Raw genomic sequence first — 27,035 nt, 5'->3', positions numbered from 1 at the left:
AATTTACTGCCATAAATTATTATTATTTTTTAAAAGATGAAAAATTCAAGGCAAGAGGCGATTACATTTTTTAATTGTAGTTAATCGCATGACTTCACTAGTTAACTCACGATTAATCACAAATTTTACATCTGTTCTAAATGTACAATAAAAAAATTCTAGGTTTTCATACTCTTGTTAACAAAAGTGGGGAAAAAATGTTAAACTAATAGAAATAGTTCAAATGAATTTTTGACGTTTATAGCCGCCAATGGCAGTGAATGAATAAAAAAAAGAAAAGATTATTAAAAATTCGGGGCATCAGGCGATTAAAGTTTTTAATCGTAATTAATCGCATGACTTCACTGCGATTAATCACAAATTTCATATCTGTTCTAAATTTACAATAATACAATTCTAGGTTTCATACAATTGTTAACAAAAGTGGAAAAAAATTTAAACAAATAGAAATAGTTCAAATGAATTTTTGACGTTTATAGCCGTCAATGGCAGTGAATGAGTTAATTCGATTATCATGTTTCGACCAGTGGGGCTGCATAGAGCATATTATTGTGAAGAAAATATTGGGGTGGACTTCCCCTTTTACAAGAGAAACCATGTTGAACAGACGGTCCCGTGACGATAACGCTTACATAAGAAGGTGTCAGACCTGTTTGGCCACATTCAAGACAAAAAAACATATTAGTGTTCATATTATATGCAAGACATATCATTAGTTGCCATTTTATGTGACTTAAAAGAGCCAACCCCATTCGATTTATGACTCAATGTTAAAAAATAAATAAAGTTGCTCCGTTAATTATGTTGTGGCGAGCACATGTCCTCGGGGTGAACACACATTTACGCTTATGATCAACACTAAATGACACGCAGCTGTGCTCACAAACACACACTGGGTTGTTTCTTCTGCATTACGCGCCTAACTCAGGAGTTAAAAATCAGTATTTCATTTCGCCCCTCGAGACTCTTTGACATCCAAAAGGCCAACAACACACACACAAATGCAGGATCCAGACTCCTGCATCTTGATGTAACATAGTTGGTATTCGAGAAAGGAAGGGGTTGGATGGGGGGTCGGGGGGTTGCTAAACACAAGCTCCAGATGTTAGAAGAAATGCACACACTCGCTTTCAGTAAGCCACTTAACAAGCATTTGAAGGTAAATGTGATACACCGGCTAACGTGGATCAACAAAATAAAAAATAAAAAAGCTTTGGAGATGTTTTACAGCGTGCAAGATTTATTTGCTCTTATGTCAGCACAGCTTTATAGTTACTCACTGCTGTATGCACACATACCAAAACTTTTTAGTTAAGATTCTTGGATGGGTTTTGAAATCAAACAGTGACTCTCAACGTTGATTTGGGGCTTTTTACAAAAATTGTATGCTGTGCCTCCACGTTCAGGTGCGACCAGGGCTGGACTGGCCATCTGGCGCACAGGGGAGATGCCCGCTGGGCCGGCGTTTTTTTGGGGCCGATGCAGTGCTTTTTAGTTATTAGAATATAGACAGCAAACTGAACCAACATCAGTCAGGTATGGTCAGGAGTACAGCCCTGGGTACGACTCACATCATTGGTAATTGGTAGTGAGATACAAATCTGTTGAAGTCAATGAAGTCTGAAGACAATTTAGAAATATTTTTTTAACTAAAAAGGCTCCTTGGATTAAAGGGGAAGTGTCCCGTTGAAGAAGCCAAGGTCAACTTCAGAATGAGAACAATGAGGGGAGAAAAGTATGGAGACGGAAAGGAGCAGTTTGGGTTACCACATAATCTTTCAAACTTGGTGGAGGTCGTGTTATGACATGGCCGTGGATGTCTTCTAATGGAATGGGCTTCCTGATGTTTATTGATGATGTGATGATGACTGCTGACAGATCGTCCAGATGAATGGTGGGGTGCATATGCTCCGCTTCAGTTCAACCAGATGCTAAACTGACCTTACATAGTCCGAAAGCAAGTGAAGACGAACAAATCCTGTTTTCTTCAATGGTCTAGTTATTTTTTTACTAAGTGACAACAAAGAAAAGGGTATTATGTAGTGATGCACTGAATATTGGCTATTTTTGCCATTTTCGGCATACGGACGAAATCAAATTAAAGCCAAAAGAATATGGCCGAAATAGGTTGTGGTGACGCAAACAAAAAAACGCTGCAAGCTAACATCTGTTTGAATTAAACAGCGAACGCGGGGGTGAGTGTCCGCCTTTTCTTCCCGCTGGCTTTTCACCGGTCGGTCGCAGCAGCTCCCGGGTTACTGCAGTACAGGTGAGCCACTCTTTCTTCCCTTTTTAATTTTTTTTTTTATAAGAGCCCTTCGAACTGTTCCACTTTTTCACCGGCCTCCCGGTGGCCGTGCTAAATACTTTCGCTAATACTAGCACTATTGCTATCAACAGTTTTAAACACAAAAACACTTACCGCTATCTCCGGCTGGCGGCAGACCTGTACAGGACGCTGTGTGTGACTTTGCAGCTTGTTCCCGAAGCCGATTAGCTGGTGCGAAGAAATGTATTTATTTATTTTTAGATGTTGGTGAATATGTGAATGTCCCGCCGCACGCACCCGTCCCCGCCTGTGTGAACTACATTGACTATAAGGTGCAATCGCACCGCCAGAAAATGCTCAACCCTCGCTTGGTGTTTAATGTACCATTAGCCAACATGTCTGCGGTGTGGGCACATTTAAATGTATATTATGCTTAGTTAAAATGCCAGTGCTAAATAAATATTTTATATGAATATTATAATTTTAATTCATTACAATAAATGCAATGATAATAAAAATAAGGCATCATTTTTTGGGGGGGGGTTTCGGTTTTCGGCCAAACATTTTCATTTTGGTGCATCCCTAGTATTATGGTCATGAGGGTTTTTGGGCCCAACAAACAACTTTCACATGCGCTCCCCTGAACGTCTGTGTGAAGCAGATGACAAGACAGGCCGAGGTGCTGAATGCATCCAGATAACTTCCATGCTGTTACATGAGTGTTGACAGGCCATATCTTCTTCTAATATTAAATAAATAAAGTGGGCATAGGGTTGTTGAAGTACTGTATGTATTTATTGTGCACCAGCGATGATGCACATGACTGCTACAGTAAATGGACCATCAAAGATGAACGTTTCCACTTGTTTTTCTGCATTATTGTCTGCTACTTGCTGCATCTTCTTCTCCTCTCGCTGTCGTCGTGGAGACAGAGGTCAAGAAGCATGTCGGCAGCAGCGAAATCAATACAGCACACTCACATTCCAACAAGATAGCCGCAAATGAACTGGAATTAATCAATTATTGCATTTAGAGAGGATGGCTGCATGCGCTGCTAATTACAAAGATTTTACAGCATTTACATGTGAATGTGTTCAACAATTCAGGACAGAGCACCTTTTGTTTGAAGCCATCCACGTTTCATGTGAGCAAAAGTATTGGAACAGACATTAAAGGAACTTCAAGTGGATAATATTTCATATTTGGCGGCAAAACCCTTACTTGCAGTAACTGCCACACGCAGACTTCATTGGAAATGCTTTTTCCAGGCCTTGAGTGCAGCCTCTTTCAGTTGCTGTTTGTTTCTGGATTTTCTCCTTTTCAATCTCTCTTCAGGAGGTAAAATGGATGCTCTATTGAGTTAAGGTCCGGTGATTGACTTTCTGCCTGATAAAGTCCTTTGTTGTGTCGGCAGTATGGTTTGGGTTATTGGCTTGTTGTACTATGAATCCTCTCCTGATTAGTTTGGAAGCATTTTTCTGTCAATTGCCAAACAAAATGGTTTTGTAGACTTCAGAATTCATTCTCTACTCTCTACCATAGCGATGGAAAGGCGATGTTATATAAAATTTTGTAGTAATCACAAGCTGCAAGCCATAAAAATAAAGACATTTTCATAGCAGCACAATCCATTAGGGCAGTTATGCACAAACATTTACTTTCAAGGGTCACATACAGATTTAAGGGCCACATTGACATTCTTCAGCGTAGATAAAAATAGGTGAGGATATGATACAGCACGTATCTCATGATGTTCACTACTATACCGAGCAGCAACAAAAGCTCATCTCCAAACGAAAACCAAAACAAGCGCAATCTGCACTCAGGTGACCTTGACACCAAACAGAAAGTGTAGAGAACAATCGCAATTCTGAGGCATGTCTTACAAAATGATATGTGATTAGTTGAAAACAAGAAAGTGGGGAATTTCTTCTACTCTTCTCGAGCCTCCTGCCACCTGGACAATGCAGCTAAATGACACGGGCTGTGTCTACTTTTTAGTAGTTATCCCTAACCCTAATAACATAATTAAATAAAATGTAAAGAAACACATTTTCCCACTTTTTTTTTTTTTTAAATCTTCAATTCCCACTTGTGCCTTGCCCACTTGGGGCAGTACAATACAGACATACGGATATCAATGGAAATGGCCTGAGCTCTATTAGTAAGCTCCTTAGTCATTCTTTGCAGAGGATAAAAAAATATGTATATGCCTGTGACTATTGTTATATTATCTGTGTACACTGTTTGTGTTCAAATGGCCGTTGCTCAAACTGCCACCATAAAGCACTTATATATCAAATTTCTGCTCGCACATCTTAGCAAAAACAAAAATCGTCTGAACGATGGCTTGTCGAGCCATTGGTATGACGGCATTTTAACTCATTCACTCCCAGCCATTTTCACTAAAACAATCCCCTTCATCCCAGTTGTTTTACTGGATTTTGACTGATTTTGCAAGGCCCACAGAAGATTGTGTTCTATTGCTATAAAAACATGAAACCTACCAAAAAAAAAGTTTAAAGTCTCTTCTTTCATCAAGAAAAAAGTATATTTCTACCTGTTTCAATTTTGCAGCAATTAGCATTAAAAAATAGCTAAGTTTCATCATTATTCACAAATCTATTTCGAAATGTGAGTAAATGGGCTTTTTTCAACATGGCCCTGGTTGATCTCTTTCACTCTGCTGCCACCTATTGGTCGTTTGTGTAATAACTACCATTTCTTCAACCGTTCTATGCAGTTGAGAGGCTGCATCAAAGCCTTCTGTATGCTCTAGCATAACAAAAAATAAACGTATAAATATGTCTTTGGGACACTTAAAACATTTAAAATAAAACTTATTTATAGGTTTTTGGGAGAAAATGAGTTAAAGGGGAAGTCAACTGTAAACATTTCTTGACAATAATATGTTATATGTGACCTCGCTAGTCTAAACATGACATTCTGATTAATATTACTTTTGCGGAGTATGAATTATGCAGCAAAATCACAGCGTTTTTATCCAACTCAGGGGGCGGCCATTTTGCCACTTGCTGTCGAGTGAAAATGACATCACAGTTGCTCAGGTCTCAGATAGCAAACAATCACAGCTCACCTGTTTTCTGATGCTGAGCTGTGATTGCTTATTACTTGAGCAACTGTAATGTCATTTTCACTCGACAGCAAGTGGCAAAATGGCCGCCTTCTGATATTGATAAAAACTGCAGGATTTTGATGCTTAACTCATATTCCACTAACACAATATTAACCAAAAGACTGTATTTAGACCATATTATTGTCAAGATTTGGGGGGGGGGGGTGACTTCCCTTTTAAGGCATGGTGGGCTTCTAAAAAAATGGATGGTCCCCAGGTAGCAATTTGGACCCCCCCCCCCCACCGCCCCCCTGAATTTGCGCATAACTTTCATTCACCAAAACCAAAGCATTATCCTCTAACCCCAATTTTGGAGGTGTAAAATAACAGCACTACAAAATTGTACTAAATTCTTGAGTCCTAATTCAACATTCACGAGCACCCTTCTCCACTTAACTTGTGGCTTTTGAGAAATGTCAACATTCCTTCCACCATGTTTAATTGAGATTCGGAACGATATGTCCATAGCAACAAGTATCCTGTTTAGTTTTAAACAAACCTGCCATGGTGGATCAGGAGTGCAACAAGACTGGAAAGAAATACTGGCCCAACAAACCACCACAAGATGTTCGCAGGAGAACGCCAGAAGCCCCACAATATAACACCTTCAATATAAGAGCCAGGAACATGTCTGGCTGAATAAATGCTGAGCATGCATGTCTGGTGGAAGAAGCATTGCACGATATCGGTTTGGCATTCTTTTTCATCACGTGACTTCCAGTGGTGTGCGTCCACGTCCACAGGTAAAAAGAAGTTGTGCCCGAGACCTTAGACGTCACATGGGCTTCGGCAGCAAAGGCACCCGCCCTCTCGCATACGTGAGCGTGTGCACTTAGGGTTACGTATAGACAAGAGCTCCGACAACTCAGGTATGTGCTCAGGTTAGATGACGCGTACGTAATACCCAGATAAAGGAGGGTGTCGACACAACTATGCACTATGCAGTATGTTGACACGTAAAGGACACACTGACTGAGAAAGTGTCACAAATCAAAAGGAAAATAAACCTGCATGCAACAAAAGACAAAATGGGGAGTTTTAGTATTCATGAAGCAGTAACCATTATTCACCTATTTGCTAATTTAAAAAAAATTCACCGAGGAATGTTTGAATGGCAACACTCATGTGTGATAAATGTACAGGTATGTGGGGAGTGCACATGCGTCGTATGAAAGCGCACTGCGTTCAAACATGACACTCAATTGTGTTTGCACATACTGTATATGCAGGGAATATTTGGCCGGCTGATTAGCCCTTCCCATGGGCTCACCAACTGTGGGAGGGGCCGAAAGGGTCGAGTGCGCTGTGAGCTGGGCGGTCCGACTCCCGGCTACTGAAGCTAGCTCTGGGGACATGGAATGTCACCTCTCTGGCAGGGAAGGAGCCCGAGCTGGTGTGCGAGGCCGAGAAGTCCCGACTAGTCGGACTCGTCTCCACACACAGCTTGGGTTCTGGTACCAAACCTCTCGAGAGGGGCTGGACTCTCTTCCACTCTGGAGTTGCCCACGGTGAGAGGCGCAGAGCGGGTGTGGGCATACTTATTGCCGCCGGCTAGGCGCCTGTACGTTGGGGTTTACCCCGGTGAATGAGAGGGTAACCTCCCTCCGCCTTCGGGTGGGGGGACGGGTCCTGACTGTTGTTTATGCTTATGCACCGAACAGCAGCTCAGAGTAGCTGAAGTCCTTGGAGGGTGTACTGGAGAGCGCTCCCTCTGGGGACTCCCTCGTTCTGCTGGGGGACTTCAACGCTCTCGTGAGACCTGGAGGGGCGTGATTGGGAGGAACGGCCCCCCTGATCAGAACCCGAGCGGTGTTTTGTTATTGGACTTCTGTGCTCGCCACGGACTGTCCATAATGAACATTCAAACACAAGGGTGTCCATATGTGCACTTGGCACCAGGACACCCTAGGTGGCAATTCGATGATCGACTTTGCAGTCGTGTCATCGGATTTGCGGCCGCATGTGATGGACACTCGAGTGAAGAGAGGGGCGGAGCCGTCAACTGATCACCACCTGGTGGTGTGTTGGCTCTGATGGCGGGGTAAGATGGTGGTCCGACCTGGCAGATCCAAACATATTGTGAGGGTCTGCTGGGAACGTCTGGCAGAATCCCCTGTCAGAAAGAGTTTCAATGCCCACTTCCGGCAGAACTTCTCCCTTGTCCCGAGGGAGGCGGGGGACATTGAGTTCGAGTGGACCATGTTCCACGCCTCCATTATTGGGGCGGCTGATCGGAGCTGTGGCTGTAAGGTGGTTGGTGCCTGTCATGGCGGCAATCCTCGAACCCGCTGGACACCAGCGGTAAGGGATGCCATCAAGCTGAAGAAGGAACCCTATTGGGCCTTTTTGGCCTGTGGGACTCCGGAGGCAGCTGACAGGTACCGGCTGGCCAAGCGGAATGCGGCTTCGGCGGTCGCTGAGGCAAAAACTCGGACATGGGAGGAGTTCGGTGAGGCCATGGAAAATGACTTACGGATGGCATCAAATAAATTTTGGTCCACCATCCGGCTTCTCAGGAGAGGAAAGCAGTGCGCCATTAACACTGTGTATAGTGGAGATGGGGTGCTGCTGACCTGCTGAGTGTGGTTTTTGTCCCGGCCGCGGAACAGTGGACCAGCTCTATACCCTCGGCAGGATCCTCGAGGGTGCATGGGAGCTCGCCCAACCAGTCCACGTATGCTTTGTGGACTTGGAGAAGGCGTTTGACCGTGCCCCTCGGGAAGTCCTGTGGGGGCTTCTTCGGGAGTACGGGGTACCGAGCCCCCTCTACGATCGATGTCAGAGTTTGGTCCGCATTGCCGGCAGTAAGTCAAATTTGTTTCCAGTGGGTTGGACTCCGCCGAGGTAGCCCTTTGTCACCGATTCTGTTCATAACTTTTATGGACAGAATTTTTAGGCGCAGCCAAGGTGTTGAGGGGGTCCGGTTTGGTGGCCTCAACATTGCATCTCTGCTTTTTGCAGATGATGTGGTGCTGTTGGCTTCTTCAAGCCGTGATCTCCAACTCTCGCTGGAGCGGTTCGCAGTCAAATGTGAAGCGGTTGGGATGAAAATCAGCACCTCCAACTCCGAGACCATGGTCCTCAGTCGGAAAAGGGTTGAGTGGCCTCTCCGGGTCGGGGATGAGATCCTGCCCCAAGTGGAGGTGTTCAAGTATCTTGGAGTCTTGTCCACAAGTGAGGGTAGGTTGGAGCGGGAGATTGACAGGCGGATCGGTGCAGCGTTTGCAGTGATGCGGACTCTGTATCGGTCCGTTGTGGTCAAGAAGGAGCTGAGCCGAAAGGCAAAGTTCTTGATTTACCAGTCGATCTACGTTCCTACCCTCATCTATGGTCACGAGCTGTGGGTTGTGACCAAAAGAACAAGATCCCGGATACAAGCGGCCAAAATGAGTTTCCTCCGCAGGGAATCCGGGCTCTCCCTTAGAGATAGAGTGAGAAGCTCGGTCATCCGGGAGGGACTCAGTGTCGAGCCGCTACGCAAAACAGGTTCACAGAATGTCCCGGTTAAATTATTTTTGTTCTATTTTGTCATAAAAAATAATCATCTTAAAAGCAGCTACAAAAATGTGCGCACCCTCCATCAGTACATACATGGACTATTTAGCCCCGTCATTGCAGGACTCAACTGCCCTGCACATGCTTTGTTTGACCCCTTTTTCAGAGGGGGCCCTCTTCCTCCTGATCTAACTAACTAGTAGAGGTTCTATGCTGCTCCCATTGCAGAACAATTCTTGTAGAGTTTTTAGTTATCATGCGGTGGTGAGCCACATGAGACAAATGTGCTGTGTCAGCATAAACAGACGGTAGAATAAAAACATACTTTATTCTCCAGCAGCAGCAATGCTGCTATTGTGCTGCTAAATTGAAACAATGACAACGCCTAAGATGTGGTTAAACTTTTCTTCCATTCTTTAGAAGTTATAACACGAGAGTGAGACAAAAGAATAATTTGTTACTAATTCCACCAAGGTGACTCACTGGGATTCCTCTCCACAGGCCACAAAAGTCAATCCCATACACACATTCCGGATAGAACTGATAGGCCTTGTCACTTCTCCCGTTGAAAGAGAGCCACTCACATATGGACAGGGTGCATCTAAGTGAGAACACATGTTGTGGAAGAACATCTTTGAGCTCCAGCGTGAGGACGCGTATTGCAATTTTTTCATGTCAACACGCATTTTAACAGTGAATTTAGAGTGTTTGTAATGCATCATATTGCTTTAGTGCACCTCACAACAAGATGTAAATAACTACACGAGGATGAGAGTCAAAAGGCATTCTGTTTGACTAAGATGCATTTCTGTAGATTTCCTGTTTTGCAGAATCTATGCCAAGTCCTAATTTTTCAAAGGTCACAGCATCTGAACTTCCTGGATTGTTGACCTCTTCTAACATAACATCTGGAAGACCTTCAAAAAAGCCCTCGGAAGATTTACACGCATTACATGACAAGCTCGCCGGTCGTAAAGTGACGCGTGAGCTGGATATGGAAAAACTAAAGCGAGGCACACGTCACGATGTTTAACATCTGAACGAATTTGAAGATGTGTCAGACCTCACAGGACAAGAAAGAAACTCAGCATGTCTGTATTTGTACTGTGGTATACTTTTGACAACCAACACGTAGCATAGTACTAGTAGCATAATTTGTAGCCTAGCAATCCATTGAGTGTTGTGTGTGTGTGTGTGTGTGCGTGTGTGTGTGTGCGTGTGTGTTGGGGGGGTTGACTTGTTTGACTTAAAGTCTGTTAGGTGACAAAAGATGGTATTTTCCCTTGTTCTCCGAGAAGACTTGAACGTTGTTCGGATTCAGGGTTGGGGAATCCAGGTCCAGATAGTAAAAACCCTGAAACTGTTTGGCCTTAGCCACAGGTGCTTCTACTCAAGAGGTGGAAACGAGCTTGTTTACCTGTCAGTTGAGTAGAAGCACCTGTGGCTGGAGCTAAACTGTGGCAGGGTTTTTACGATCCGGACCTGGATTCCCCAACTCTGCTTAGATTAATCAGTCATTCTACGAAACAGGTGCCATATCCACCTTGCAATTTTCAAAATCCAAACTGTCGCTCTGTCGCTCTCTCTAGTAAAATGTCCATTTTTAAAGTATCAATAGACAGTATGTAATTTGATCAGTGTTTTTCATTTTAGATGCACATTTTATGTTGGTTAATACCGACATGTGAAAATGGCCATGTATCATGATCGTGATTACAAATAGTATGTTACTCTCAAAAAATATAGTATTTATTTGTACATGTTAACAACAATGAAATTAAAACCTTGAAGCTTTAGAAACACACGTTGGCACATTTGTTGTGCCTTATACACTTTATCAAACGTGGACTCAAATGGCACTCGTCGGGTAGAATGACTCTTGACAGTGAAATGGATAGTGTGCTGCAAGCTAGCTATTCACTCACACTTCACACATTTCAACTTTGACCCTGATGATGTCACCAGGCAGACTTGCTCTCTTCTCCGTAGTACAGTTGACCTAAAACTAAACCTTTTGGTGTATATGGCAGATATGTGTCACTATATAACTCTTATAATTTCAGTCAGTGATTATGAAAGGAGGTGAGGTGTTTACCTTCTTCACAGCTAACGACGGAAGCCTCCTGGTGTGTTTTGGCACCTGACAACTCTTACTCCTCTGCAGCATGGTCTGCAGCATGGCAGAGCCGTTCCTCCCGTCCTCATGCGAGTCCTTGCTGGGGGAGGACGGGAGCGAAGTCGGTGCAGAGCTGGGGGGATCCGGGGGAGAGAACGGGGGAGGCGGCTCCTCTCCAGGGATGGCCATCTCCTCTGTGGCCGTGAGACGCAAGTTACGTAGACATTCGTGCGTCTCCTGGTCCACCACCAGTAAGCTGGTCTCATTGTCCAAGGCCTTGATCCGCTGCACCACCTGAGGGACGGGAGACAAAGTGCACAAAGGAATAACTTCAAGTATTGTATGTGATCTGCAGAGTTTGGTCTTTAACTTATCCAGAAATATCAGTATTAAGTATGTTGCAATCTTCTAACTGCACGAGCGGCAAAACTGTACTATTTTGTCACATCCTCATTTCTGTCCATCATCATAACCCAGTGACACCTCTTTCCGGAATGAGTGTAAAGGCACTTCCACACAACAGTCTTGATCAACAGGTTTGCAAACGACAGCTTTCACGTTCATGTGAGCCTGCTGCTATCAAATGCATCAAATACCAATATGCAGTGTTACAGACTGAACCAGTAGGCGTAAGCCACGGGTATCAAACTCATGGCCTGGGGACCAAATTCTGGCCCACCACATCGTTTTATGCATTTTTAGCAAATAAAATGTCTACTTTCTGTTGCCAAATGGATTTGGGCAGAAAACATAGGTTGTACGCTATTTTCCTCATTGCAAATTAAATTTCTTGTTTAAAATATGTAATGACGTGAGGTCATTTTATGTATACAGTATATATATTTTTTTCCTCCCACAGTCACAACTGCCATCTTTGACACCACGTGATGTGCACATTTTAAATGATAATTTTAAGCAATCCTATGGATTTTCACTGTGGGTGGTACACCTTCAAAATAGTACTTTGGGCACTTTGACAGGTCACATTAAAGGGGTTGAAAATAGACTTGATGAATAAATCAAGGGAGGCGTTGAAATAACTAAAAATAAAAAATATATAATATAAAGAAATACACTAATGATATCAGTGCTGTGACGTAATTCTATAAATAGTCTATTGCCACGTTCGTCATAGAAAGGAGGTAATTCAAGTTCGTCTATAAGACTTTTAAAGTAGGTACTATTTCAATGGGTGCCTTAGTAAAAGTTGAATTTTGGGGGTTCAACGGGGCCACATATTGACTTGAACTCCATCTACTTGTGTAATGCATCGCCATCGTGAATACCTGGTGGTGTGTCTCTCTCTCCACGTTGACGCCGTTGACCGCAACCACACGGTCCCCGGCGCGTAAACCCGCGGCTTCTGCAGACGAGCCGGGCTCCACTTTGCGGATGAACTGGCCGGTCTTGCCTTTCTCACCGTGCAAATGAAAGCCGTAGCCTTGCTCCCCCTTTGCCATGACGCAAAGCCGCGGTTTCCTCTCGCTCGCCATGTCCCCTTGTACTTGTAATCCCTCCGCAGAATTCAGATGATCGGAAAAATTGCAAGTCCACTTCACGAGTGGGCTAAACGCATACCTGACAATTACGCACGCTTGCCACTATCAGAGCAATACCAGATTTGAATAAAAGAGCATTAGAAGTTAGAAAATCCACTGTGAGGAAACGTGCACTGATAAGCGAGCATTCCAGGTGGAGTATTCAGTTCCAAAAGGTTTCGATTCGGCATGATGCATGTTCATGCACAAGTGAGCTCCAACTTTTCCCTCGACATTTAAACGTAACAGCTCGCTCGCACTTGTACAGCCAATGTGGGGCCTCGGCACCACCCCCTTTCGCCGGGACTGATGTTGCAATACATTGCGTGCACAACAGTGCAACACCGCCTCTATGTGGCACAAAGCATATAATGTTCAAGTAAACCCACAGTAATGTACACTTATTTTCAGTACATTTTGTTGTCACAACAGTGGTTCTTGAACTTTTTAAACCAAATACTACCTTTAAAAAAGTGTATTAAAATTATTGTAAGTCACTGTAACATGCACAGTTTGACGATAACGCTGCCTTTAAAAATAAAATATGTACTTAAGTCATGATTTGATTAAAATGTATCGCACATTAGAGTTGAATTTAAAAATAGTACCTTAACAAAAGTTGAAAAACAAGCAGTTTTGATGCGACTACTAAAACGTTAATACAATTCAACTGTATTTAATTAGGTAGTATTTCTTTCATGCGCCACTAGAGGGTGCCTGCCTACCATTAGTGGTAGGATAAATCGCTTGAGATGTATCTCGTCACAACAAACCAGTGCATGCTGAAAATAAAATGCAGCCACAGCACACGCATACAAACAAAGCCAGGAGACAAAAACACAACAAACAAACAAACAAACAAACATGTATTTTACAACCTTCATTTGAGCCAAGGCCCTTATTTTCACAAAAAGTACGAGTAGCCTACTGAAATAATGATGACCTTGTCTCAATTTACTCACAAATGTACTTAAGTGTGAAGTCTTGGACTGTTTGGTTGATCACAAAGCTATTATTTTGTTGTATGAATGGTTGTAGTAATAGTTAGACTAATTGTACTGTAGTGAAAGAGCACGTACTTGTTCTGCCTGTCAGATAAGCAAAGGTGCATCACCAATTAAGTGAAATTAGATAATTTCCAATGCCATGGCACATCTGATAGTCTTTTATTGCACACTAATGTTGGGGTTCACTGCAGTGTACAACTCAAACCTTACAAGTGACCGCAGGTAGACCTCAACGCTAAAATGCATGATAGCACAGCACCATTAAACACGGATAGCCTACTACATGTCAACAAGTTCATCGAAAGCAAAGATAAGACCAGAACACATTTATGGAAGTCGAAAGGAAACGAAAATTGAATATTTAAACATGAACGAAGACGTGATAGCTAATCTATCTTTAATTATCTGTTTATTTCAATTGCCACTGTTTTAATTTAAATGCAATTTTTCAATCAGCTGCCGCCAGTGTAGGCGGAAAGTTTCATACAAAAGCAGAAAATTATACCGTGCTATTTGTAATATTGCAATGTTAAAACAGTTCCCAGATTTCTGAAGAAAACATCTTTGAGGTTCTTCCATCACAAACAATAAAGAAATGCACCTACTAACTCTCTAAAATCCTGTCAAAACTTTCGTGACCCCTGTGGGCAGAGCTAGGAGGTTGCAAAAATCAATATTTTTTTCATAATGACCACTAGAGGAAACCAAAAACAAAAGGTTATACTGTACATTGCGTTTTCATTTTTTCAACAGTAAACATAAAAGCACGCCGTAAAATGTTAAGTAAAGTGCATTTACATCACTTGTAAGACAACTGCAATTATCACCAAAACTAGAAGCTGTTGCTTTGCCTTGAGCAGACTTATTAGCAAACTAATGTGTAGAACAAAAGAGAGTTGTCATGGTTTCAGGCCAAACAATGCCTCTTTAATAATAATTGTCAGCGGACAATGTTGTCTGAATTGCTTTGCATCATGACATTTCGTCAAGCATGTTCACATGCTGCCCTTATGTTTACGACCAAAGTTAGTGAGAAACGGATTGCCTTTTATACACCATTCAATTACTTTTGAATGACATAAAAAAAATTGCATCTATGTATTTCCCCAAATTACTACAGTACTTACAAGGACAGCAGCCACAAAACTTAAAAACGCTTTTTAAATAACAGATAAAAGAACATAATTAAACAGAAAAAGTGGCTGTGTTCAGAGACAGCATGTGTTCTAATTTGTGCAAATGTTTCATTGCTCTTCCTAGTGAAAAAGTCCTTAAGGAAAACACTGAATGAATTGAACTAAGACCGTTTATTATGTAATATTATGGCAAAACTTTAATGAAAAAGAAATCAGTCAAGGTCTTCCAAAATAATAGGGATAAAATGCAGAAAAATCCAAATCAAATAAATAAAGTCGTCATCAAATCAGGGTGTCCCCCACCTCTCATCCAAGGTTCCAGCTCACAATAAGCAATACAGAGAATGGATGGAGATTACATAACAGTTGTTTTGAAATTAATCGTGAATCTCACCTTCAGAACAAAGTTGGCAAAGGTTCACAATCTTTATGTGTGCATTTCAACCAGTAAAAACATTGCTGGTTAATTTCCTCATTATGTATTTGGTCCCTCACAATAAAAACTAAAAATAAAAAATGCCTTCAGATATTAAAATTAATATTATTTGGTGTTATTGTGCTCACGCCAAATCAAAGAAAGTATTACTTTGACGCCATTGTGGGATATCTTGGTCTCAATGATCTATGCTGAAGTGAAGTGAATTGATGCACTTCATTTAGACAACACGGTTGCTTTGCTGCCACCTTGTGGCTTTTTGGTTAAGGATTTGTGTTGAAGTGAATTGAGGAGTTTCCTTTTGACAAAAGTAGTTGTCATCTTCAAAAATGGGGGAGGGGGGCACAGGGATTTACACTGTAGTATCATCTAATTCTCAATTAGAATAAGAAAGACTTTCATATTTACCTGAAGTCTTAACATGTAAAACTCTGACAAATGAACATAATACAAAAATATTGCTTTCGGGCATTGATTCATTCCCACTATTGACTCATCCAGCAAATACCAAAAAATAAGACATAAAACAAAGAAAAGGACATCTCTTGACTTGATCTCTTTGAAGATGAATACATTTTAAAAAATGATCATGTTTTGCATTTTGCAAAAGTTTTCCATAATTAAATGTAATCCATGCAGCCTCTCTGAACGATCTAAAGATAAGAACTGAATTCTATCACGGTGGGAGCTATTGTCATGAAAATCTAGTCAGTCTGAGTTATGGGGCTAAATAGTGTCACTTCCATTTGGCGGGGCCATGGTGGCACATCATCTCACGGTATTGACTGTCCATTCAGGGCAGTTGAAGGGTCATTGTCAGCTTTTCCAGCAGCCTCCATCTGGAAGCACTGTTAACAAATACAGACACGGGGAACCTTGAACATTCCTTTGCAAAACTTTCTGGAAAAGTACATTTCTAGTTCACATGAGATGATCACAAGGCTTCAGGTCACCCCTCAGCATCTAACACAGGGGTGTCAAACTCATATTAGCTCAGGGGCCACTTGGAGGAAAATGTATTAGCAAGTTGGCCAGACCGGTAAAATCATGGTATTTAACTTAAAAACAATTAGGGTTAGTTATACACAAATGTGCAGGCCAGGTGTTAAATCGACCTGTTTTGCATATATATATTGTTCCCAGAATGCTTTGTGTGGCACAGTTAATGAAGTTATAGGACGTTAATCAATGTCATATCTATTTGTGTAACCAGTAGATGATTGTGTGTCATATTCAGCACATTTATGTTGGTCTATGTTTTCTTTTTTTTTTTCTCAACAAACCGTAACTTTAGGTTGCGTGCCAAATAATGACGTCCAGGTCAATTCCATGTACAAGTTTCATTGCTCATCTGAGGATTGTTTGTGAAATTACAAATTTATGTTTTCATTTTGGCTGTCTGATTAATTGGTCTGACATATCTAATTTTTTTTATTTTGCGAGTTCGTCTCGCGGGCAAGATTAAACACCTTTGCGGGCAAGATTAAACACCTTTGCGGGCCTGAGCCGACCCGCGAGCCATATGTTTGACAACTCTGAAAACGTATTGATGCCAAGTTTGCATTTTCTTTGTCTGTTAAAAAGTATATATTGTAGTAGGCTATCTTACAATAGTGAGTATACACATCCCAATTTTGTAGTTTATTTCATCTTTTCATTGGATAACACTGGAAAATCTATTACCGTGTAAGGTTTGTATAAATATAAATTTACTGTCCCCTCAAAATCCCACACAGCTATTAATGTCAAAGTCTTGTGAGTACAGCCAGTGCTGGATTGGCCACCTGTCATACAGGGCAGATGCCCGGTGGGTCGACGTCTTTTGAGGCCAATACGGTGCTATTTAATTAGTATTTTCCTCTAGTTTCCCCCAAGAGAGGGAGAAGACCATTAATCAGTGTTAAATAAGTGTTAATTAGTGCTACCATGTTTCAGGTGTGTTGAATTTTGTGTCATCAGTTATTGCTGATCACTGGCAGTTCTCTGAGGATTTGTAAGAAAAGAATTGGCACTTTGGTCCAATTTGAACATTTTCATTTAGGTTTGTACTCACTTTTGTTGCAACAGGGAGACATGAAATTCTACCATTATATAAGCTAAAATATTTACAATATTGTATGGGATGAACCCATTTATGTGAGGAACTGAGGAATGAGGATGAATATTTTTGTGACTTTTTTTTATGCCACAACAGAAGGGGACCAAATAAGATGAACATCTATGATATAGACAAACAAGCATTTACACCCATGGACAATTTCAATTCTTTAAATAACCTAGCATCAGTGACGTGCGGTCAGGATAGGCAAGGTAGGCACTGCCTACCCCAGGCTGAAATGAAAGTTAAACCGCTTTTTCTATTTATTTTAATTATTGATTTCATTTCAGAAAGCCTACACTATCTATAGGTATAAAAGTCACAACATTTGGTGATTTTCTTACCGCAATTAAAGATGACTCATTATTTTTTCTGACCTGCAGACAAAAATGCTGCAAAAATGATCCTCCTGAAGGCACACCGCTACTGTGCTTTTCCCAGCCCTGCCCGCGTAGCGATTGTGTGTTCGCGCATGCGTAGTCAGTTTTCCCAGTAGAAAAGTCCTTTACGCAAATAGGCAGATCGCTACGCAGCTTTTTTACGTCGCAGTATTATTTGTGAATTCAAAACACACTTAGTGCACAGCAAAGCGGTAAGATGACGCCACTCTGGGGAATATAAAACAATTTTCACGCCTTTCTTTTGAGGGAAAACACCATCCTTTGAAGGATTGGAGACCAACGCCTTAGCTACCGGATCTTCAGCAATGCTTCGATTAACTGGCTGTTTCCCTTTACATGGTGTTTGGCATTGCTGTTGCTATTGCTAGCTTGATTTTGTGAGGAATTAGGCTGTTTTACAGGGAGATATTCACTTTATTATATTCTTTCCGGGCGTCCGGGCGGGTTTGAAATTGTCAGTTTTTCGTTGTGCGGCAATTACTGTGGCTGGCAGACTGCGCATTGGCTGACGGTGGCTCAGAACTTTAGCTGAGTGACAAGAGTTGAGCTGCCGCACCCGAGGCGATGGGTACGAACCCCGCTCGAAGAAAAAAAAAAAAAAAGATTGCGCAGCAAAAAAAAAGTAAGACTTCAAAAGAGAGTAATATTTTTTTGTTTTTTTCTACCCATACAGAGGAGGCATATGTTAAAATAGTTTCAATGTATGGCATCTTGTGTCTGAGTGAGTGTTTTTTTTAAGAAATGAAAATATGGTCACCCTAGGATACGTTGTACACTCGCCTGCCGACGCACAAATTTGTCATTGGTGTGTGCGTCTCAATTTGCGACTGCCTGCCTACCCAAACCTAGAGCTCATTGCACGTCACTGCCTAGCATGCCTGTTTTGGGAATCTGGGCGTAAGACAAAGAAAACCCCACGCAAACAGGGGAGAGCATGCATTCTCCATACAAGATGTCCCAATATGTGAATGTTATGGAATCCTGCTTAACTAGGTTAGTTAGGTCAGGTCTTTTTAAATATGTCTTACCTGGTTGTTCCGTATGTTTCCATTGTGGTGAAGATTCCTTGCTAGCAAAAGAGGCTCGTGGTTGTCCGTCGGTGCATTCTGGGGTGCAGCCTGTCGCGCTTCCCTCTGGTTTCCAGAGGCAACGCCTTTGGGTTTGTGCAAACAGAGCACCTTTTGAAAGCTCTGTCTGAAATTATCTGAAAGGAAGCCGTATAGGATTGGGTTGGCGCAGGAGTTGACGTAGGTGAGGGTGACTAAGAAGAAGTAGACGGCTGCTGTGGCATTGTTCTCGGGGATGATGTGTATCAGGTTGACAATGTTGGTAGTGAAGAAGGGCATCCAACAAAGTACGAAGACCAGGACAATGATCACCACCATGCGCGTCACCTTGCGCTCCGATTTACGCCGCTTGGTCACACCTGCACGCACGCCTGCTGACCTCACCTGGAGAGAGATGAAGGAGATTATTTCACAAAGACATTAATGGAGATCCCATGTCAAAAGCCAGAGAGCAGCGTACCTTGATGACAATGAGCAAGTAGCAGATGCTAATGACGAACAGAGGTCCAAAGAAGCCTAGGATGGACGTGTAGAGGATAAAAACAACAGACCACCAGTTCTGCATCTCGGGCCATGTGATGTTGCAGGTGTTGAGGCCCTCCTGTACATGCGAGTAGATGGTGACCGGCAGCACGACCAGAAAAGACACAACCCACAGGACGCCACTGAAAATCTTGGCCACCTGCGGCCTCCTCCATGTGGCGCTGCGGATAGGATGAACCACCGCCAGGTAGCGATCGATGCTCATCACCGTCAGGCAGAAGGTTGACATGAACTGGCTCATGGCGTCGGCCGTCATGCACACCTTGCAGAAAAAGTCCCCGTAGGGCCAGTAGTAAAGCACGCTGTTGGTCGCCAAGAAGGGGATCCCTAAGATGTAGAGTTCATCCGCCACGGCTAAATTGAGGATGTACATGTTGGTCACTGTCTTCATCTTGGTGTAGCGGATCACCACGAAGATGGCCAGCGAGTTGCCCAGGAGACCCACGATGAAGACGACGCTGTAGACGACTGCCGTGACCATACGGAAGTGCAGGGGCTCGGTCTCGTTGGACATGCTGGCATTGTGGTCCGTCAGGTGGGGCTGAGGGAAAGACATGTCCACTTCCTCACACGCTGATGTGATATTGTATTCGGCCATCTTGAGGTGGGGTTATCCAAATGGATTATACTTGGTCACATCTTATGGGGGTAAAAAAGATAGACACAAATTGAAATCATTATGTACAACATGTATAAAACAATGGCAAAATCCTGCGACATTGAACGCATTAGTCACATGCTCGCAAACAACAATGGAGCAGAACAAGGGTTTTCATTAAATCCATCTTCTTAATTTGACACACCAGAGAGAGTGTTGTTAAAACCCAATGCCCAAATTTGAATGATTAAAGGCTTTCCACTCCACGACGAAAGCCTTTAGCCACCAGCTAGCTAGCGAGCTAATAGGGGCTCTTTCTTTGCCGACGGACGGGCCGAGGGCTTGTTTCCGGTGTCACTTGGTGTTGTGTCGTTTGTGACAGCTACGGCTGTTTGAAATTGCTATATAAATAAAGACGAAGGAAAGTCAACTGTTCATTAAACATGGCGGCACATGCAATTAAATTGTGGCTCACACTACATGGCAGACGTTTGAGCTCATACTTTCTCCTAGTTATATAAGCCACAACGTTATGTGTTCCATACATTTTACTGTAGCTTGAATTACACAAAAATAATATAAAATAAAGTTCTTCAAGATGTACCGTAAATTGTGGCATTCAGGTTAAATGCATTTTCGGGTAGGCATAGCTAACTAGCTAGCTAGCTAGCTACATGTGGTAGTGGCAGAAATTGGCCAATAGTGCCAGATATCTGCTTGATAATTTTGCCCTTAAGACCATACATTCATATACAAAATGAATGAATTGCTGTAATAGTTATATACTGTATAAGTTCAAATAGTTGCATTAATTAAATGGTTATATGTACAGTATGCCTATATCAGATGCCCCTGTGAATTTGAAACAATATTGTAAATATGAGCAGGCTCACTTTTTAAGGCAGTTGTCCCCCAAAAAATTTCTGACAGGGACAGGACAATGGGAGTACTAATTTTTCGCCAGTCGTCGACGAGGGTGAGGCGGTAGGATGCGGGCAACAGCGGTGCTGACGTATATTCCTGGTTGTGACGTATGATATATGAAAAAAAAATGTGTGCGGCCTCGTACCAAATGGCTTGCTGATCGGTACTGTGCCGCGGGCTGGTAGTTGAACACCACTGCTTTAAGAGATATCCTACTTGAATTGCATTGATATGTACTCTTGAGTGACCTACACTCATTTGATAAATGCTAGCTGTCAGCCTTTACAACCTGGGGCTGTAGAAACGTGTTTCACAAATACAGCCATGGGTTTGATGTAAAGATTCAGTGAACCGCGCTCCAAAACAGGAGTGACGTGCATGCCCGCAGCACTATGTTGAGAAAACAAACACCATGTTTGCTTCAGGCTACGTGCCGCTTGACATCTTGGGCCACCAGTTAGCCATTTTGAGAGCATTATTGTCTTTATGACTACATTTTCATTTGGCTGGAGGGCAATTTTTTGTCAAATTAAATTCAGTAAACACAAAAACTTCATGCGTTTAGTATGTTGTGAATGTAGTGCTCATACAAACCTTTTTCTGCTTGGCTATGAAAAACAAAGCTACACAATGTGGAGGATACATTAATGAAGCCTTCGTTAAACATTTGAAGTTACAAAAGCCCATTAAAAAACATAGCCCACTGTTTTGTTTTCTTTTTAATGAAACTGTTCGGATTTTAATGAGGAAATATTCCTATTGATAATACCTTTTATGTTTGTGTAGTTATTATGCCGGATCTCATGTGAGCACCAAGCTTGCGAATCCCTGCATAAGTGTTTTGAATACACAATTTCCCTCACACATCTGTATTTAGTTTGTAGAATTTGACTCTTACCGCAGCCCTGTTTCTGTTTGTGTTATATAGTAAGTGGTGAGGAGGGGATGTATTATCTTACCTGTGTGCGTGCGCCTCATCTTCTCTGCGCCACCATCTCTGCGCTCTCTCAGCATTAAAGCAGTCGTAGAATTATGAAGGTCAGAGAGAAGAACTTCCCAGCTCGGTTTCCGCGTCACTCTGAAGAGTCATCTTTGCGAACATCAGCACGCACCTTCTGCCATCTTCAGAGGCCCAAATATGATGGTGAACTTTGCCCTCAGCAGGTTGGGTTGGAAGCTTGACTTCAGATACGAAACTGTGTCGGAATCCCGTCAAGGATGGATGCAGAGTGAGTATTTATGCGAGGAAAATATCACGCACCTTCTGATGCGAAAGTCCCACCCACGAGTGGGTGTATCTATGATCACAGCTCAACAGTGCAAAAGTGCACATTTCATCCCAATTACATTGAGGCTGCTTAGGATGAAGGGATACAAATTAGACAAGTGTGGAGAAATCTTTAGAAAGACTGCTTTAATTGAAATTTGCGTGCAATCAGTTCACTGTTTCTGTATTTTTCACATGTGCAACGTGGTTTGTTCACAAAGGTCAGTTGCTGACGTCTTTTGAAAGGACCTGTTAGGCTGGTCCCAACTAGGACCAGGTTGTAAGTAAACACACAGCTGTGTATAGAAAGTGGCCCCGCAGGGATGTGCATAGCCAAACACGTACTGGGTGATGATATGGCTCATTTAGATGATATCTGGGCTCAATGGGTGCCCACAGGCTCTCAAAGACACAATCACTCAGCACATCACAAGGTTTTAGCAGTGTAATATAAAGTCAAGAATTTAGTGAATGAATGATGAATTATTATTTGTTTTATTACAAGGTAGATAATCAGTAATAAAAGGACACAAGTAGAATTTGAAAAGTAGAAAGTGACACAACGTGGTAGTTTTAGAACCCAGACGCAGAGATAGAGGTTGAGGCTGAAGCAGCTTTTATTAAACAAAACAAAAGCTCCTCATTGAGAGGGAAAAAACAAAAGCTATTCAAGGTTAAACTAAAGGCGCTCCAAAAGGGAGGAAGACTAAACTACAATCAAAACAAAATCACTCCTTAACTAAAACAATACTGTGGCTATTCAAAGTTACAAACCAAAGTTCTCTCAAGGGACAGGGCAACAAGGCTGTGGACGGTAACTGGCTTTAGTGGCTCTGACGAAAACACTTAGGCACAAGACAGGGGAGACGCAGACCATTTAACACATGAGGGTAATGGGAAACAGGTGGACACAATCAGGAATCAGGGTTGACACTGACACCACACGAGGAAGGGCAAGTGACCTGAAACGAGAGGAGTCAGAATTTTCAAAATAAAACAGGAAATGACAGGACAACCTCACCGCAGTGTGACAGAAAGTAAAAAAATTGAATAAGATACCGGCCCATTCCCCATATTATATTTCTTGTATCAGTTTATAATTTTTTCCAATGTTGACGATTATTTACAGCAAACATTTACAAATGTGTCCGCTCCAGAAAAGGAATAACAATCCCAGTATGAATATTATATATATATATATATATATATATATATATATATATATATATATATATATATATATATATATATATATATATATATATATATATATATACTTATTGAAAACGTATTAAAAACACGTCTCTTCAAACATCTTCGCTTTTGAACTGCTCCTTCACCCGTTCCACAATAAAAAGCTGTTCGTTTTTGTGTGCAAATGCATTGTTTTTCAAAACTCATTTTGCCTTTAACTCATAAGCTCCTCCCTTCCTGTCACAAGTGTTTTTTTTCTTACTACTTGAATAATGCAGTTTTACGTTTGACCAGTTCTATACATTTCAGTGCATGCGGCCATAAAAACGTGCTTGCTTGTGTGTCTTCTAAACATCATGAAATTCTGAAATAATTTGAAAAACAGATTTCGACTGCCTTAGACAAACACGCATACATTTCTTTTGACACACACAGATTGTCATGTGTCATTTTGGTGACAAAAGAATACACTAAAACAAATGGATATCTGTAACGCGGCTCACAATTCTTTTTTTCTTTTTCTTTTAAGAGCTCAGTATTGTTCATTCGGTAATGTCATCATCATTACTCTTTTATTTATTTTTTATTATTTTGTATGTGGGTGAGTATGTGTGTGTGTGCGCGTGTATTCTAGTTAGTTCACCAAAAACCTATTTAAAAAATCCCATACCGTTCACCTAAACCGAACACCGCTGTCAGGAGACCCGAGGAAGGACCAAAGAAAAGAAAGGAAAGTGAAATCCAGCACCGACCAGACACCATCCACCGGGCCACCAGCCAGAGTTCTTCAGCGCCCCCAACCCAACTCAGCAGGACGGGGCACTGCAGGCCCGCCAGGCACCCCACCGGTCCACAGCCACCCCCATGCCCCCAGTGTATAATTAAATGGAATAGTATCACACAGTGAAAATTAAGTTGGTTAAACTTAATTAAGATTCTAGCGTTCAAAACAAATTAAGTTGTTTGTACTAAAGAAATCTTATGGCATTTAAACAACGGCGGCTGAGTTGAAAGAACTTTAAAATTTTCATGCAAATCCCTACCTCAATTTTTCAAGTTGAGTCAACTTTTCAGTTTTTAGAGTGTACTCTATTATAATACAGAGTGATTATTGTGTTATTGTTAGCCCTGTGATGGACTGGGAACTAGTCTAGTGTGTACTTCGCCTCTCACACAAAGTCAGCTGGGACAGAGGTCCATAACTAATGACAGAAAATATATATATTTTTGAACATTATTTTCCAGGGATTTTACAAGAATCCAGTGAGTGCCTCATCTAATCAATTTGATTTGTTTTGCAAAAGGATAGCCACAGTGCCACAACGCTTTTACATACATTTGAAAAAACTCAACTCACGAAAAAAAGAAAAAGCTGAAAAAATCCGTAATTGGGAGGACATAGATAATGACCTAAATAAGCCACGCCCATGGCAAAAATGGTAATTATGAGGACCAACTCACATTACAAGGACAAAGTTTACACTACACACAGCAACCATGTCACTGAAATGACTTGAAAGTTCTGGCATTCTGACTTTACACAAACTAAAATGGTATTGATGTGTAATGACTTACCTGATATGAGGACAAATTGTTGTGCATAACAATACTGTGAAATGCAAAGTCATACCTGATCCTTGAGCACCATGTTACAGCTGACAATTTTAGGACCGACTGAAACTGGTATGTTAATAAAACAATGCTTCTTATGTGAACAGGTTATCTATGTCAAGTACAGCTTTGGAATGGATAAGCTAGACATGAAACCAGATGCAAAAGAGTCAGTGAACATTGAACATTTTATTCTTTAAAACATGACTACCTCTCATCTTAAAGGATGAGCAGTTTTCTCATAGCTCATTCCTGGAACACCTTCGGATTTCTGAAAGAGGTTCAATGTAGGAAGTGTCCGAAGTACTGTGAGAATCTGGAACATATTCCTCTGCTGATGAATCCTCACTTGAACTGTATACATCAGCAACCTAATTTTTTTAACAAAAACAATTATTACATACATACAGACATACATACATATCGTCGCTGTCCTGTGAAAAACACTTCCACCATATTTTCCAGACTATAAAGCGCACCGTGATACAAGCCGTGCCGCCAAGAACGATCGCTACCGGAGAGCAGCCCGCGACCTAAAAATGGAAACGTGTTTTTCACAGGACAGCAGTAATGTCCATATATACAGTAGACGCACACATACATATGCATATATAAAATGGCTCTAAAATTAACACCTGCCAGATGCGGGTTGAAATTCATTTTGGCGGGTGGTCATAAATATTTACTAGCTTTACTTCGCTGTTACTGAGTGATGTTACACTCGAAGTAGAAGCTCGAGACAAGTGTCGAGCGCTCGCGGCAGAAGTAGCTCCCGCCATTGAAGGGCTAATGTGCTAAAGTTCATTTACCAAAAATAGGTGGTCTTCATCATCAAGCAGTTTTGCATTTTTAAAACGGGATATGTGCCAGATGCTGGAGCAAACTAGAAAAGCATTTAGAACCTAAAGTTTGTGCATATACTAAAGATTATTATAAATCTAGTCACCACATTTATTCGAAAAATGAGATGAAGCATTTGACAAGAGGGATAGTTAATATGCTTAATCTATGGCATTGCCCCTAGAACACATCTTGTGTGATACAGCCCTTCAGTTACAGTAGACTTTTCTATTTTACCGAGTCAGACAGTCGTTAAGATTGAGACAATTGCTCAACATTTAGCTGCTTGCAATTAAAGAGAGGTATAAACATGGGTCATAATTTATCCTCTTGACTAAATTATATTCATTCAATGAAAATGCCTGCACTATTAATTCTGGTTGCGTGAAACAAAGATCCATTGCAGATACAAATAACACACAAGATACAATACCCATCATACCAGTCCATTTTAGTGCAGCGAAAGGTCCAAAACATAAAGCACATTTATCCAAGCTTGATGCAAGTGAATAAACTACCTGATGTTTACACTTCGGTAAAAAAAAAGAAAAAAAGTGATAGTGAGTTCACCTCTAAAATCCACCATAAATAAATAAATAAATAAATGGGGAAAAAAAGATCACTACAGTGCATAATCTAAATCACCAAACTGCCAACAAATCTTCAATTTGTGATATTTTTAATGTTGACTTGTAGGAATTTTAGTCCCATACAAGCTTATTGTTGGATACAGTTTTTGAACGTCTAGGCAATACACATTGCATAAACAATTGTTGTGATTATATTTGTTAGTTATATAGTTCAGCCCTAGCATCTACTCTCCACTCTTCACTCCTAACGTCTTGCTTCTGAAAACTGATTTCAACGTCAATATAAATCACCTGGTCAACTTTGTCTGTGACAGCTACGTCTTCAGCTATGTCTTCAGGTTGTGCTTCAGTTGAAACCTGGTAGACATGAAGAGAAAAATACATATAACATTCAATTCTTAGTAACACACAAGTCTGTACCTGTGCATTTACACAGATACAGTACATGCAGAACGATGAACAGGTTAAAGTATTGTGAATGCAAACAAATGTTATTTGCCATTACAAAAATAAATAATCTGACAGCACTCGTGGTTTGTGTAAATTGGTGACGTCTATTTTTCTCAATGAAACAATTAATAGAAAATACACAGTCCTCAGAGTGTCCATACCTGACCAGAGTATGAATTGTGAGGACTGCATCTGTAACTCCAAGCCCTGAAAACGTATTTTACACTCACAGTGTATAAATACACTGTCCTCAGAGTGTCAGTTATTCACAACTACGACATTGTGAGGACTATGTATTTGCGAGGGCTGCACAGTATTG

At 41.5% G+C, this 27,035-nt stretch overlaps 2 protein-coding genes across 2 annotated transcripts in view; both read right to left on the bottom strand.

Moving 5' to 3' along the window:
• The window catches only part of LOC147182180 (Na(+)/H(+) exchange regulatory cofactor NHE-RF2), a 32,120-nt gene extending 19,343 nt beyond the window's left edge, over positions 1–12,777 (bottom strand). The window contains exons 1-2 of the mRNA XM_086057839.1: positions 12,303–12,777; positions 10,996–11,310 (exon numbers count right to left, since the gene is read on the bottom strand). Coding sequence (XP_085913965.1) covers positions 10,996–11,310; positions 12,303–12,509 — 522 coding nt within the window. The 5' untranslated portion in view covers positions 12,510–12,777. The remainder of the gene's footprint in view (positions 1–10,995; positions 11,311–12,302) is intronic.
• A 1,186-nt stretch (positions 12,778–13,963) lies between these two features.
• LOC147182179 (somatostatin receptor type 5-like) lies at positions 13,964–21,998 on the bottom strand. The gene is made up of 4 exons (XM_086057829.1): positions 21,724–21,998; positions 19,160–19,881; positions 18,661–19,083; positions 13,964–15,981 (listed from the first exon to the last, which is right to left on the bottom strand). Exons 2-4 carry the CDS (start codon positions 19,838–19,840, stop codon positions 15,907–15,909), a joined length of 1,179 nt encoding a protein of 392 aa, XP_085913955.1. The 5' UTR covers positions 19,841–19,881; positions 21,724–21,998; the 3' UTR covers positions 13,964–15,906.
• Between the last annotated feature and the right edge of the window lie 5,037 nt (positions 21,999–27,035).

This window comes from Leptonotus elevatus, chromosome 1, assembly GCF_054856555.1.
Source record: "Leptonotus elevatus isolate MCC_2025b chromosome 1, RoL_Lele_1.0, whole genome shotgun sequence".
Taxonomy (NCBI): Eukaryota; Metazoa; Chordata; class Actinopteri; order Syngnathiformes; family Syngnathidae; genus Leptonotus; species Leptonotus elevatus.
The sequence above is the reverse complement of the archived record's forward strand: the minus strand, read 5'-3'. Positions and strand labels throughout refer to the sequence as shown.